At 38.2% G+C, this 15,683-nt stretch overlaps 1 protein-coding gene across 1 annotated transcript in view; it reads left to right on the top strand.

Moving 5' to 3' along the window:
- LOC124269673 (ubiquitin carboxyl-terminal hydrolase-like) overlaps positions 1-15,354 on the top strand; it is a 29,993-nt gene extending 14,639 nt beyond the window's left edge. The window contains 2 exon segments of the mRNA XM_046704737.1: positions 3,959-4,017; positions 13,206-15,354. Coding sequence (XP_046560693.1) covers positions 3,959-4,017; positions 13,206-13,289 — 143 coding nt within the window. The 3' untranslated portion in view covers positions 13,290-15,354.
- Positions 15,355-15,683: the final 329 nt, after the last annotated feature.

Genomic DNA, 15,683 nt, shown 5'->3' with positions numbered 1-15,683 from the left:
TTTATGGTTTATTTTTATTTACCATCAATGCCAGAGATGCAAACCTCAACAATTTTATCATACTAGTGACTACAAATTTTAGCCTAAACTCACGTAAATCGTTTCACTAGAAATTCTCTGAAAGTGGAAGAAAATTCATTGAAATTGAAATATATAGACACAAACATATATTTTCGATAGAGCTAAATTACAAGACAAATATCAATTATGTTCTTGATTTAGACAAATAAATAATCTCTTATCATTTATGAAATCAACTTTCAGGATTTATTTCATATATTTTATGTTTGCAAGTAGATATATGTCCAAAATTGACTCTAACATAGCAAAGTAAAAGGGTACTCAAGTTTTAACCTGATTTACGATAATTCATGTCACAAGGCCTACATGTCATTCGTTTTCAATAACGTTTTAATTTGTTTGTATATATTGTGTAGTTTCAAATTTCGTACTGATAGTAATAGACTTAAGAGTATGGACAGATTCATATCATGCGCATATAACATGATGATACTTTTCTATTAGACCATTCACTTGATAGTATCACGAAATTATGGGTGATACTTTGTTTGCGTATTCCTTTAAAACAAATCGACAAATGCCTTTGACATGTCAAGTTTTTCCTTCGTTAGGGACCCCTGACATTTCTTCCAAAATCGAAACACTTCCAAGCGTTGGATCTGCCTTTCCATAAGGAGGTAGTTGAATATTTCATCGACATCAACCCGATTCGTCAGCCGCCATTTTGTTTGGTAGCGTAAAGTAACAACAATTATGATTTCACCAAAACTTAAACATTTATCTTAACACATTACTGGCAGATCATTATTTATTTAGACTTTTTGTTCCTTTTGTTTTATTTTTATATTCTGCAGCTGGGTTATTATGTATTTAGAATCGTCCGTCATGAACAAGGTAAGCAGCTAAGCAGCAGTTATGCGCTCATGGAATGAGGAGTAAACATGCAAGTCATCATTTCTTGGTGTGCATGCCAGTTTGTTGTGATCGACAGCTACAATAAATATGACATTAAAGCGAAACAAAATATATACACTGTGTATCCATTTTCAGTCAACTTCACTTCATTTCAAGGCGTAAGTAGACGCAATATGATTGTGAATTTTGTGAATAATGCGGACCGAAGTTGTAATCATTTGTAACTGCCAGTTGTCTTGTGGTCTAAGTTGGGTATTCATTACTGTTTTCGTAAAAATTATTAGCGACAATCGATTATGAAATTTTGCAATCGATTGTCGCGTCGGAAAAGGGTAACCAATCAATTTTCGATTATGATCGATCATCGGAACACCACTATGCGAGAGCATATATTGCGATATGTATTGCAATATATTGCAAAAAGTATTTTTGAACAAAAAACTACGTATAATCGAGTTAATGCTTGATTTATAAAGCATGAACACAACAAAATCACTATGCTTGATTAAGCTTTAATAAAAACTTTTAATCATGACAAAATAAAAATGTAAATAATATTTGGCACAAATGAAACAAGGAAATATCCGAAGATTTCCGAGTGTTACAAAGTTTCCGAATGAAAGTCAAAATACTGGTTTTCGATCAGCATATCGTAATACGTATCGTTTTCGTGTCTGAACAGGTAAATACTGGTAAACCTGTTATATTGTGCAGCCCTAGTGATCAGGCAGTCACTTAGTTGATCACGTGTCGAAGTATCCTGATCGTGTAGATTAATTCCCACAATATTATTCACATATCGTTTGATCTGAACTTCATTATGTACAGGCCCCTGGTATATATCTTGAAGAGAGCTGAGTGCACTGTCACATTTCAAACTTTCTGGTGTCCCCTGCCGTGATATTGCTGGAATATTGCTAAAAGGGAAGTAAACTAAACTCACTCACTCATATACCAAACACACACACACTCTTGCATAATGTAATCACAGTGCCATAATGTATTTGCATAACATTTGTCTTGAAGCTAGGTTTAGTTTGTGGCAAGTCAGAAAAGATAAACATTTCTCTGCACATGCTGCATGTCAAGGCTGGTCATTGTTTTTAAATTTCAGATGTCCATATTTGGTGACATTTTATTCCTCAGTTTTGTCATTTTATTTTTGGAATTTGTTGTGAGTTATAGAGATTTATCATGCATAATAATAATAATAATAATAATAATGAGAAGTCTTATAATGCGCTAATCTCAACGCAACAAAGCATGTTCAAACCGCTAACACCCTGATCATTATTACCCCGGATAACCCAAGCTGCCTGTTAGGTGCTAGAAGGTTATAGTCACATGACTTTATCCAACCGGGTACCCATTTTCTGCTGGGTGAACAGAGGCAATTTTGAACAAACTCACTTGCCTAAGGTGAGACCACATGTATCACATCATAAGAACTTTGTGACTTTGAAATGTCAAAACAGTCCTGTTTAAACCTGTTTGTCGATGTCAACCAAATTTTGTCAGGATGGAAAAAGCATGTTTGTAGTGCTGATAGCTAGAATTCAGTTGTATTTTTGGGTGTTGATATATGTAATTTCATGTCAGTCTGTTTGGAAACACAAGGAGCCCAATTAGATTCAGTTAAAAAACAGAAATTGAAATCTATATCAACAAAGCCGTGAGAAGTAGGTGGCCACAACAGACGTGAGATAAGGCCTGATCACGACCATCTATTCCTGAACATCAGACCCTGGCCAAGCAAGATAAACCAGTGACTTTAGCTAATGTGGATGCCCTGTTGGGTTTCCAGGTTAGCATAAGTCCCTAGCAACCAGTGCTGGCCACCATGGGGAGCCACATGAATGATGTGGTCGGTGATTTTTGTCTCATTGGTGATGGCTGATGGCGATGATAATATCAATCACTGGATTGTCTGGTCCAGGCTTAATTATTTACAAGCAGAGTTCTCATAGTTGGAATAATGCTGATTTAAGTGTTCAAAATAAAACAAAACAAAACTGAATGATATTTTTTTACTGATTTAATCATTTAGACCAACATGGGTACAAAGTGCAAAGCCCATTTCTGGTGTCCCCGCCGTTATATTGCTGGAATATTGCTAAAAGCGTAAAACCATATTCACTCACTCACTCATTTAGACCAAAGTGCAGTGTTTGCTATAGGGGTGCAACATTACAGACTATTACCAATCAGGTCTCCAGATAAGGGTCGTATCGGCGTATGTACAGATATAAAATAAGCACGATACGGTAGGAAATAATTTAGAAAATGTAACAGATACGCACCACAGCTATGGTGTACGGTCTTAGAATCATTTACAGACGTATTTATCTGATAAAGTATTGTATTATTGATTATTGCAATGTTGCATATATGAAACGAAACACACGGATTACTGATACTCCATTAAATCCCATTAAGTACTCTAAATGTACTCTTACGGTTTTCCAGTATTAAAATTAAAAAAAAAGGAGTAGTACGTACTCCTGATGTTGAAAAATTATCTGGAGCCCTGCCAAGGAAAGCTGCAGATTAGCTGTGTATTTGTGTGTAATATGCAACAAAAATTACAATTACCCAGTTAATATTGAATTGCATACAAATATAATTTAAAACAGTTATACAGAACAGACTGTAATCACAGTAGTTAAAAAAATGTCTCCTTGAACATTGTACATGTTTTGTCGTAAAAGCCAATGAAAAAACATGGTACAGTCTTTTACCTGGTTTTCTTAGCACATTTAGCTGACTTACGCAATTTTACGTAAATTAAATTGTTTCTTGGGATGGGCTCAGTAGTCAAGGGTGTCACAATTCCTGTTCCAGAGTTTTCCCCTTGGGACTGCCGGAACCCAGCAAGCGTGGTTCAAATCCCAGTTCACCAGATTATGTTTCAGTGAATATCCAAGACTATCATAGTGAACGTTTTGTTTGTTTTATTTTATAACATTTTTATGAACTGATATTGTATGCATTCCTGTATGGTGTGATATATTGTTGTTTTCAGATGGGCACAAGGACGCACCAATCAGACACTCTGACTCAACACCAGAGACCCTCCTGCAAGTAAGTAACAATAACATGCATATTTCTAATGCCACAAATTGACACCATGCTCTAAACAGTTCCATTGAATTATGCGGAAGGTCGCGGGTTCGATCCCCGACCGCGTCATACCAAAAGACATTAAAATATGGTACTTGTTGGTCCCTGCCTGGTGCTCGGCATTAATGGGTACAACAAGGACTGGTCGGCTTGAAATCAGTATAATGTGTCTGAGTGGGGCATTCATGCTTCACTGCAGCATGGTATCTCAGTGGGCTAGCACTATAAAACCAGCTTCAGTCTGGGCTAGTACAAGCAGCCGCACATACACAAACACACGCATGCACGTGACGTCATATGAGCGAAATATTCTCAAGCATGATGTTAAACTCAATTTCACCTCACCTCACCTCACCTCACCTCCACTTCCATTGAATTATTGCTGTAAAACTTGAGCTGGATGGTTGGGGGAAATATTTGAAAAATATACTTAACTTAGTTTGAACTTTGTGTTGAACATCTCGTTTTAGTTTCAACATTTGTTGATTTATTTTTCATTGTTTTAGTTTTTGGGACTGGCTGTGTTTGTTCAGGACTGGTCACTTTTTTGGACTGCCAGTCCTTGGACAGACCACATTTCAAAACTATTTTATACACTGATATAAATTATAACCAAATTAAATAAGCTTCATGTCACTTACTCAGTGAGGAGAATGACACATTGTCAAATTTGGTTGAATCTGTGATCTGCGTGTAGAGCCTCTATGGGGATTGTTAGTTAGAATTTGTCCAGTCATCCTATGATGATTTTAATTGGTGAAGTGATCGGACACAGAAGAATGGTGACCGCAGTGATTGCAAGTTTTTGAACCTAGTTGACATATTGATTACACAATGCCATTTAGAAAGTGGTCAAATGTAACATATTTGGGATTACGCTTTCTTTGTAAAGTACAGATTCTAGTACTTTTGGGGGGTTGAGTCCCATCCGGGATTCGAACCCACACCATCAGTCAGGCACACTTTTTGTGCTGGCGATTAGGTGCCTGACTCTGAGGGTGTGGGTTTGAAACCGGATGGAACTCAACCCCCCAAAAGTACTAGAATCTGTACTTTACTAAGAAAGTGTAATCCCAAATGTAACCTATGTTACATGACATAGATTGTTTATTGCTCATAATGTCCGTCCTAGGATGGTCTGATCCACACTCAATTATTTACACCTTGCCATCATAAAACTATAATATTCCTAAGTGCTGCTTTGAGCAAGTTCTGCATATGCTGCCAAACATTGACATAAACTGACCTAAAAAAAATATTGATAACTTGGACATGTTTTGTTTTGAGGAGTTCAATCAGCAGCAGTACTAATCACTAGTCCATTATTGATGCAAGATGAGGTTTCTGTATGAGGATATGATTAGGTTCAAGATGTTCTGTAGATATGTTGTGTTGTTTCTGCTAAGCCATAGACCTGTGAAGGTCCAGGTTAGAATTGATCTTCAGTAACCCATGCTTGTTGTAAGAGGCGACTAACAGGATCGGGTGGTCAGGCTCGCTGACTTGGTTGACACATGTCATCAGTTCCCATTTGCGCAGGTCGATGCTCATGCTATTGATGACTGGATTTTCTGGTCCAGACGTGAGGTGTAACACTAAACTCACTCACTCACTCATTAAAATGCCACTGACAGAAGTCCTCCTGGGAAGGAAAAAATGTCTGACCTGGAGGTGTAAATTAATACACATTGCCATTTAGAAAGTGGTCAAATGTAACTTATGTTCTATTTTAGATTACAGTAATGTATAGATGCTAGTACTTTGTTGGGTTGAGTCCCATTGAACCCACACTCTCAGTCAGGCACCCAACTGCCAGCACACAAAGTGAGCCATCTAACCCACTCAGCCACCACTGAAATCTATACGCCTGCAGGTAGAATTTAGGCTGCACATGGATTTCTGAATGGGGCACAATGCTTGCCCACCCCTACAAAGCTTCAACGTGCCCATTATTTACAGGGGCGGTGGTGTAGCCTAGTGGTTAAAGCGTTGGCTTGTCACGCTGAAGACCCGGGTTAGATTCCCCACATGGGCACAATGTGTGAAGCCCATTTCTGGTGTCCCCCGCCGTGATATTGCTTGAATATTGCTAAAAGCAGCGTAAAACTAAAAGCTCAGTCTTGTGAGAGTCACTTTGATATCAACCACTGGTGTATGCAGACCTGGCACTGAAGGGATTGTGTTCTAGAATACCGGTCGGTCCCCAGCAGCAAGTGTAATGGAAATGTCAGTGAAAAATCCCGAAATTCAATTGAAGATTTGTTAAGGCATTTATATTGTAATCATAGTAACTAAAATTATTGCTTTGCAAAGGTGTATAACACTGACAACAGGGCCAAGAAGCTGTAATGTACAGTTATACAATTTTTTGTTAGAATTAAGAAAAAAGGAAGTTAAAAAATTACAATTTGGAACAAAATTACAAATATTTTCCTATTTGTCTGCTACGGGAATACATATTTGGAATCCATACTAAATCCCTGACTGAAAAAGATACCAACAAACAAATGTCAGTCTTGGCTTCCTGGATTCCATCATTCCATCATTTTAGCATGGCATTTACAACACTCAGTCTGCTAATTCCCACTTGGAAAATACGTACTAAAGGATGTACAGAAAATTAGTAGTATTAGTATACTAGACAACTGTGCATATGAAGCAGACGGCAATTTCCAGTTTGACTTCTAACATTACATTAAGAGGTCACCATCTCATGAAAAGGGGGCATCTAATGAAAATGTCAACTCTGTTAAGTCTAATAAAAAAACCACTTATTCCAATGAGGAACTTGCCAGTATTTGTATATACTATTTGGAACGTTTCATGGACGATATATCAGATGTTCCCGTGGCTTGTTTAATGTCTTCTTTAGCCTCCTTAAAGTCATGCCAAGTATGTCATCATTGCAGCATGGCAGTTCTGGATTCGAGCTGAGAATGTCTCAAGAATAAAACATCAAGCATTTTTGCTTTTTATCCCCCCGGCACGTAATGCGGGGGATATAGTCGACGCCTCGTCTGTCTGTCAGTCCGTAATCGTTTTGTTTCCGGAGCATAACTAAAAAAACGTTCAATATGATTCAACAAAACTTGGTAGATATATCAAACAGAACCTAAAGTGGTGCCTTTTGCTTTTCACAGATTTTTGTCATTTTCATTTTTCTTAGTTTCCATGGAAACGTTTTGGACTTAGTCTCAAAAGGGAGGGGTGGGTTTCATTTCCGGAGCACAACTTGAAAACCATTCAATATCTTTCAACAGAACAGATATATGAGACAGATTCCAAAGTGGTGCCTCTTCCTATTTGCACATGTTTTTCTCGGTTTCCATGGAAACGTTTTGGACTTCGTCTCAAAAGGGGTGGGCTTTATTTCCGAATATTTGGACTTAGTCTAAAAAAAATCAAGTTGGACATTAAGTAACTGTCAGATGATTTGTTCTTTCAAATTAGTGGGGGCCAGAGGGATTTGTAAAGATAGCATATGGCTAGTATGTTCTGTGTTTCATTGTCATAAGATTGTATGCAAAATGTTTTGTGAGCTTGGAGCTCTGGGTTTGAGGATATTAGCACAGCCTCCACTCAAGAAAAAATTCTGTTAACCTGCACACATTGCCCTTTGGTTGCCATTCACAGTCCAGTTTTGTCACCTTTGTTTTCCTGCACAATCAGCCAATCAAATGCCTTGAAAAAGTGTATGAATTTTAGAAATATGTGCACCAATACACTTCACCTCCTGTGTAAAAATACTGAGAAACAACCATAAAATGCTGCCACAAAATATTTTGCCAGAAACCAGTTGTTAATAAAACTTGTGAAACTAATGATTTTAATTTATTAAAGAACTACATGTTTGACTTAATTTATTAAAGAGCTACATGTTTGACTTATAGTAAGAATCAAACAAAATGATTTATTTGTGAAAGACATAATGAAATCTCCATATAAAACAGACAGTAATTGGCACTGTGTGATTCAAAGTGCTGCAGTTGGTTGGACAGAGTTGTGTCCCCTAGATATGACAGAATCCTGTGACCCTTTGTTCAAATCTCAAATTTAGGCTGATTTGAATGTTTATCAATTCCATACCCTTTGTCATTGGTTTCATAAAACTGATAAACATGTAGGACCTTGTCACTTTCCTCATGACTCATCAAGTGTCTATAAACTCAGTACAGCTGCACTAATGTTTACCTGCAGCCTTTACTGTGTTAATATGAGACACTGTTTATGCTGTTGCTCTCATCTGGGATCCTGCAACGAACAAAACAACAATACCTCCTAGTCATTGCTCAACAAACCTTGACTGAGTGATATACTTCCTTCCACCTCTTTACTCTGAGCTTTCTATATGATTAAGCACATTGTACAAAGGAGAGGTCCTGGTATTTAACCTTGCTATTTTCAAATTTTTTCACTGAGGAAGTGACAAGCAGTATTGTCTTCTGTGCAGGTATATTTGGCTCTTGTGTTCTGTTGTGTCATGGTGTGTGTGTGTGTGTGTGTGTGTGTGTGTGTGTGTGTGTGTGTGGGTGTGTGGGTGTGTGGGTGGGTGGGTGGGTGGGTGGAGTGCGTAAACTTACTCCAATGCGTGCGTCGCATGCGCGTGAGTGCACTCGTCACTCGAACTCGGATTTGATTCCCCACATGGGTACAATGTGTGAAGCCCATTCCTGGTGTCCCCCCGCTGTGATATTGCTGGAATATTGATAAAAGCGGCATTAAACCTTACTCACTCACTCACTGTTGAGTCATATGAACTGGCTTTGTTGTCGTGCACTCCTTGAAGGTGAAGGTTGTTGAGGGGGAAGTGTTATAAACATCGATGACACATGAGATATTTTGGGGTATGTTTGGATTTTTTAAATTTTCTATGACATTTGTACTGTCTTCTGTGAACCCCTCTTTTTCTAGTGTTATTTTTGATTTTTGAAATCTTTTCTGAATTTAGATAAGTAGAGCTTTGAAACTTTTTGAATGATCTAAGCTATGTTGTCTCAAACAGAATTCCCCTCCAACTTTAAACAAGGCTTCCATTAGTTGTTCATAATTATGATGCTCCATTAAGAACAGGGTCTTCAGCAAACCATGGTTGTCGTAGGCGATGACTTGCGGTATCAGTTAGTCAGACTCACTGACATGTAGAAACATATGTTGCTCTAATTGTTCCGATTGATTACCATGAGTTTATCCCTGGATTTTTTATTTCAGCTTGAATATTTTCAAACTGTCGACATAATTAATACAGTGTTAGACCCTAAACAGCTATCAAATGTTTAATAATACTTCGGGTGAGCTACAGTACCTTTCAGACCTATTCTTGCACTGAATATCATGTAAGGATATCTCTAAATATAATAAAATATGAACTTTATGTACCCCCATTTTTGACAAAATGTTTGTATTCCTCCTGTTCCATGTCCCTTAATTTTAACTGCCACTTAATTCGGAATTCCTGGATAATCTCTGCATCTGTGTAAATGTGCTGAACCGTTTCTTTTTACGTAAATGTGTACAGTCAGTTTATACATACTTGGTTACAAAACATTTGCTATTTGTCATTGTTTAAATGTGCAGGTTGGCCCAGACATTTAAGGCCAAACATGTGCTGGTTGTCCCAGACATTTAAGGCCAAACATGTGCTGGTTGGCCCAGACATTTAAGGCCAAACATGTGCTGGTTGGCCCAGACATTTAAGGCCAAACATGTGCTGGTTGTCCCAGACATTTAAGGCCAAACACATGTGCTGGTTGGCCCAGACATTTAAGGCCAAACATTTATTGGTTGGGTTGGCCCAGACATTTAAGGCCAAACATGTGCTGGTTGGCCCAAGACATTGGTTGGCTCCAACATTTAAGGCCAAACAATGTGCTGGGTGGCCCAGACTAAGCAAAAAGATCTTAAGATTTGGTACACAGTATTTAGGGGAGGAACCAAATTATCTGACTTTGGAGTTAGTATACTGTGTCTTTGTTGCTTATTCATGTTATACTGCGGCATGGATCTTAGTGGGACAACACCATATAACTAGCTAATACAAGCACATGCACACGCGTTACATAAGCGTAATAATCGTGAACATGACCTTCACTGCAAGATACTTGCTGTGATCAAAGCTGGAAACAAGCTCATCTGTTTATTCCTATCTAAAGTTTCCAGGTTTAGCAAGTAATGATGAAATATTATCATGGTGGCTCAGTGCTGACTTTCAGAGCTGACCCTCGTGGAAAGCTTCTGACTGTCTTGTGGATTGTGGGAAACCCCGGCTGTCTTCATTCATAGTCCTGCGTCAACAAATAGGTCACTTATCAAATATATGTAATCTGGATTTGTCCTCAATCTTCCAGTCTTCTCCAGCCAGGTGTTTTAGTTTATCGTGTGAAAAAGGTTTCTAATTTTTTTTCAAATCCATTGACTCTTGTAAATTTTGAAAGAATAATATGAAAAGCAGAGTTACCTATTTGCTACATAGCTTTCCGAGCTTGGTTAGTATGGATCCACAGATTGTTCAATCCAGACTTAATAATTATCCCACCGGCATGTAATGCGGTGGGATATAGTCGTCGCCTCGTCCGTCTGTCCGTCTGTCCGTCCGTCCGTCCGTCCGTAATCATTTTGTTTCCGGAGCATAACTCAAAGACCGTTCGATATTTTTTAACAAAACTTGGTAGATATGTCAAACATAACCTAAGGTGGTGCCTTTTGCTAGTTACAGATTATCGTCATTTTTATTTTTCTCGGTTTCCATGGAAACGTTTTGGACTTAGTCTTAAAGAAGGGTGGGCTTCGTTTCCGGAGCATAACTCAAGAACCGTTCGATATTTTTCAACAAAACTTGGTAGATATATCAAACAGATCCTAAAGTGGTGCCTTTTGCTATTTGCAGATTTTTGGCATTTTATTTTTCCCGGTTTCCATGGAAAACGATTCGACTTAGTCCCAAAGTGAGGGGTGGGCCATGGAAACAATTCAAAAACTTCTCAATGTCTTTCAGCAAAACTTGGCAGATATGTGAGGCAGATCCCAAAGTGGTGTCTTTGCTATTTGCAGATATTTGTGATTTATTATTTTTGGTTTCCATGGAAATGAGTCAAACTTAGTCTCAAAAGGAAGGGGTGGGCTTCGCTTCCGGAGCATAACTCAAGAACCGTTCAATATTTTTCGACAAGACTTGGTAGATATATCAAACAGAACCTTAAGTGGTGCCTTTTGCTATTTACAGATTTTTAGCATTTTTACTTTTCACGGTTTCCATGGAAACGATTCGAACTTAGTCCCAAAAGTGAGGGGTGGGCTTCGTTTCCGGAGCATAACTCAAGAACCGTTCAATATTTTTCAACAAAACTTGGTAGATATATCAAACAGATCCTATAGTGGTGCCTTTTGCTATTTACAGATTTTTAGCATTTTTGCCTTTTCTGGTTTCCATGGAAACAATTCGGACTTAGTCCCAAAAGTGAGGGGTGGGCTTCGTTTCCGGAGCACAACTCAAAAACTTCTCTATATCTTTCAGCAAAACTTGGCAGATATGTGAGGCAGATCCCAAAGTGGTGCCTTTTGCTATTTGCAGATATTTGTGATTTATTATTTTCTCAGTTTCCATGGAAATGATTCAGACTTAGTCTCAAAAAGGAAGGGGTGGGTTTCGTTTCCGGAGCACAAGTGGAAAAGTTCTTAATATCTTTCAGCAAAACTTGGCAGATATGTGAGGCAGATGCCAAAGTGGTGCCTTTTGCTATTTGCAGATATTTGTGATTTATTATTTTCTCAGTTTCCATGGAAACAATTTGGACTTAGTCTCAAAAGGGAGGGGTAGGTTTTGTTTCCGGAGCACAACTCGAAAACTTCTCAATGTCTTTCAGCAAAACTTGGCAGATATGTGAGGCAGATCCCAAAGTGGTGCCTTTTGCTATTTGCAGATTTTTGTCATTTATTTTTTTCATGATTTCCATGGAAACGATTTGCACTTAGTCTAAAATCAAGCTGGACTTTAAGTAACTGTCAGATGATTTGTTCTTTCAAAGATGTGGGGGCCGGGGGGATATGTCATCTTCTGATGACTCTTGTTTTCTATTTGCTGCCACAAAGTTAATGTTGTAAAACATTGAAACAAAGTTGCCGCTGAAAAACAAAGCCAAGCTCTAGGTTCTCTTATAGATTATGCTTGTTTCCCTGTTGGGATTCCATGTCAGATTACACCCCCTGTACTTCATGCTTGTCTATCCATAGTGATGATGGGATAGAATAGTTTTCTAGTTCCTATACACCCGTGAAGATCCGGGTTAGAATATTGGTCTTCAGTAACCCATGCTTGTCGTAAGAGGCGACTAACGGGATCGAGTGGTCAGGCTCACTGACTTGGTTGACACATGTCATTGTATCCCAATTGCGTAGATTGATGCTCATGCTGTTGATCACTGGATTGTCTGGTCCAGAAACTTGATTATTTACAGACCGCCACCATATAGCTGGAATATTGCTGAGTGCAGTGTAAAACTCACTCACTCACTCACCCTAGTTCCTATAGGTCCTCCTGTTCTTTCTTGATTCTGCACCAGAGTAGAGATTTGGTCCCTAAGCTAAGAACAATGACATTTCTCGAGTGTGGTAAAACTTGACTAGAATTCTTTTCACTTGGTCTCATATAACCACTGCTCAAGTTTTGAACAGAATTTTGCCAGCATACCAATCCTCAAAAGTCCAGGTTAGCAGAAAATATGCTTATGTTCAACTAAACATTGTAAGTTACCAAATCATTTATTGTTGCTCATGATGTCGGTCACTGGATTCAGACTTGATGTAACATATGTCTATAATATAGCTGACATATTTACAAGTGCAGCCCTAAACAAGAAACAAACAAATGTTTCAGCTGATAATCATGATTTATTTTCCTCTAGTGTTGGTGTTGGTATATATTGAATGTGGCACAACACAGCCAATGTCAAACAAACAAATGTTTCAGCAAATAATCAAGACCAGGGGCAGATCCAGAGGGGTGGGGGTGCCAAAAAATTTCCCAGAGGAGCATTTCCCCCTAACCTTTGGACTTAATGATATATGTGCACCCCGCCTCCTCCAAAATCAGTGATCCATCCCTAAATGCGGATTATTCTCGTGTGTTGACAGTTTATGTTTATTCAATGTTACAGGACACAGCCAAGGTCCTGCGGAAGTTCATGGATCGTGATCCAGAAAATATCAACTTTGCAATCACAGCCTTGGTCCAAAATTAGGACCCTTTTACCAGGTCAAGCCAAGATGCACCACCACTCTTCCTGTGGCTTATTGCAACAAGCCTGCTGATTGGCTAGTATTTCTTTACTGTCGAAGCAGTGTGGTTGCTTTTGATATACACAGAGCCAGCAGCAGGAGGTTCAGCAAAGAAATATTTCCTCAAAATTTGATGTAATGACGTTTTTCCCAAAACGATTTTTTTCTTATGGAAAATCTTCAACCTGCACCTTTTGAGTACAGGAAGAGAATATTAGACTGAAGCGAAATAATTTTGATAAAAAAAATACTCAAATAGAATATTTCAAAATCACCTTAGTTTTGAGGTGACAATTTCTACTTAATGGGAAAGCTCATTTCAGTCACCAATAAACTGAATCAGTATATGTGTGGACCATATTCTTGAGGCTCACTTCAGGAAGAGGTTTGCCACAGGTCTGTATGTGATATGCCTTGTTTTCGTACTGGCGATTATGCTTGTATCCTGTGAATGAATCTGCCTTGTTGTCATATGCTTGTTTGTTGTTCATGATGTTGATGGTTAAAAGTCTGAATGACAGACTGGTGGCAATTTGAACCAGAAGTGGTAGAGGAGTACTGAGTGTTTAAGCAAAAGATACTGCTTTCGAAAGGTAAGGAATATGTGTATAAAGCCATGTTGTATTATTTCGTATTATGATGTATTATTGGCTTTATGTAACAATTTAATGATTTTTTTCAAGTAATAATGTTTTGATAATTTCATCCAAAATTCAGGTTGATGGTTGTTTTAGCAAATTACTGTTTCTTGTGGTCTGTTTCTAAGGTGAAATCTTAGGAATTCCACATCATTTCGTTTGAAGTTATTGTTTATTGTGAGATAAAGGTCTGAAAGAATGCTCCCCAATGTTTTTGACAGCCAGATCCATCTATTCGTGTTAGTGTTTTCACTATAAATCCAATCTGATGCTCTGTTTCAGATGTGTTGATAGTTTTCTACATCAAATAAGAAGATGGTGTTATGTCTATCTTATATAATGAACCAGCCCATAGTTCTCCGGTGATAGTATATTCCCACAGTGCCATTGACAAGTAAAGTCACAGGGTCGTAGGATGGTGAGATACACCATCTGTGACGTTCAATCAGCTCCTATTATCGTGATATTTAGGAACCTGTTTGGTTCAGTTTCAAAATAAGGACACCATTTAGTTACCAATTTTATTTGTTTTATTCAGTTATCAGTGTTTGAAAGATTTATGTTTTGGATGATGGAAGACTTTCTTGAAACCCAACTTCACAATTCCTGAAAAGGCATTAAAGGATTATTCTATTCTATTCTACAGTCAGTCACACTTTACAGAATAGCTGGTAAATTACAGGTGAATCAATTATTTGGATGTGGACCAACATTCTTTCAATGCTTTTCAAAATTATGCACAAAAATGGTATTTCATTTAAACATTTTATAAACAAATCCATTTAACAAGTTTAATGCTAATGATTGACAACTGATTTTTTATCACTACTCTACCTAAGAGTGTCTCGGTGGTCAAAGCCGATAGGGAAAACAGAATTTCCTGATAGTCATAAATAAGGGATGAATTTCACAATTAATGGTATATTTTTCAACAGTTTAACACTAAGGTTGCCAGGAGAATCCTGTTGAGTTTGGTGTGACAAGTGTCATGGGCACCAAAGTTCAGATCCAAGATGGTTTCAAACCCAAACCCTTGATATATTTCAACACAAAATAGGTTTCTTAAAACCTTCCAGACAAATGGCCAGATTGTGTAATTTGAAATCATGGTTTATGTCCGAGAAACTCAGTTTGTGGGACGATCGTATTTTATGAACTTTTGGCTGTTGTTTGATCATATGACATCAGTTTTATGAAAACTAAGATGGTTTTTTTGACTGGTCCAAATATTATTTGCCTGTATATTTTTGTCCACGGGCATGTTTTTTATGTATGCATGGGTTTTTTTGGATGATATTTTCAGTACACACCTGCAGGTCTATGTGGCAACGCTATGTACTACACCTGCCAAAGTTCATGTCGCAGACTGTAATAAATATTGCTACAAGCACACCTGTGTCATGTTCTTGTTTAAGTCAGCTGAGCCACCTCATGAAGTGGGGTAGCTGAGTGGTTAAAGCGTTCGCTCATCAGGCGGAAGATTCGGGTTCAATTCCCCACATGGGTACAATGTGTGAAGCCCATTTCTGGTGTCCCCGGCATGATATTGCTGGAATATTGTTAAAAGCAGTGTAAAACCCAACTCACTCACTCACTCCCGTGATATTGCTGGAATATTGCTAAAAGCGGGGTAAAACTAAACTCACTCACTTGTGAAGTGGCTCCTTAAAATGTCGATGGTCAATTTGTAAGTTAAGAATCTGGGACATGATGGGTCCA

Source organism: Haliotis rubra, unplaced genomic scaffold (genome assembly GCF_003918875.1).
Source record: "Haliotis rubra isolate DU_JTF1 unplaced genomic scaffold, ASM391887v1 Scf1, whole genome shotgun sequence".
Classification (NCBI taxonomy): Eukaryota; Metazoa; Mollusca; class Gastropoda; order Lepetellida; family Haliotidae; genus Haliotis; species Haliotis rubra.
This window is presented reverse-complemented; position numbering and strand designations above follow the sequence as displayed.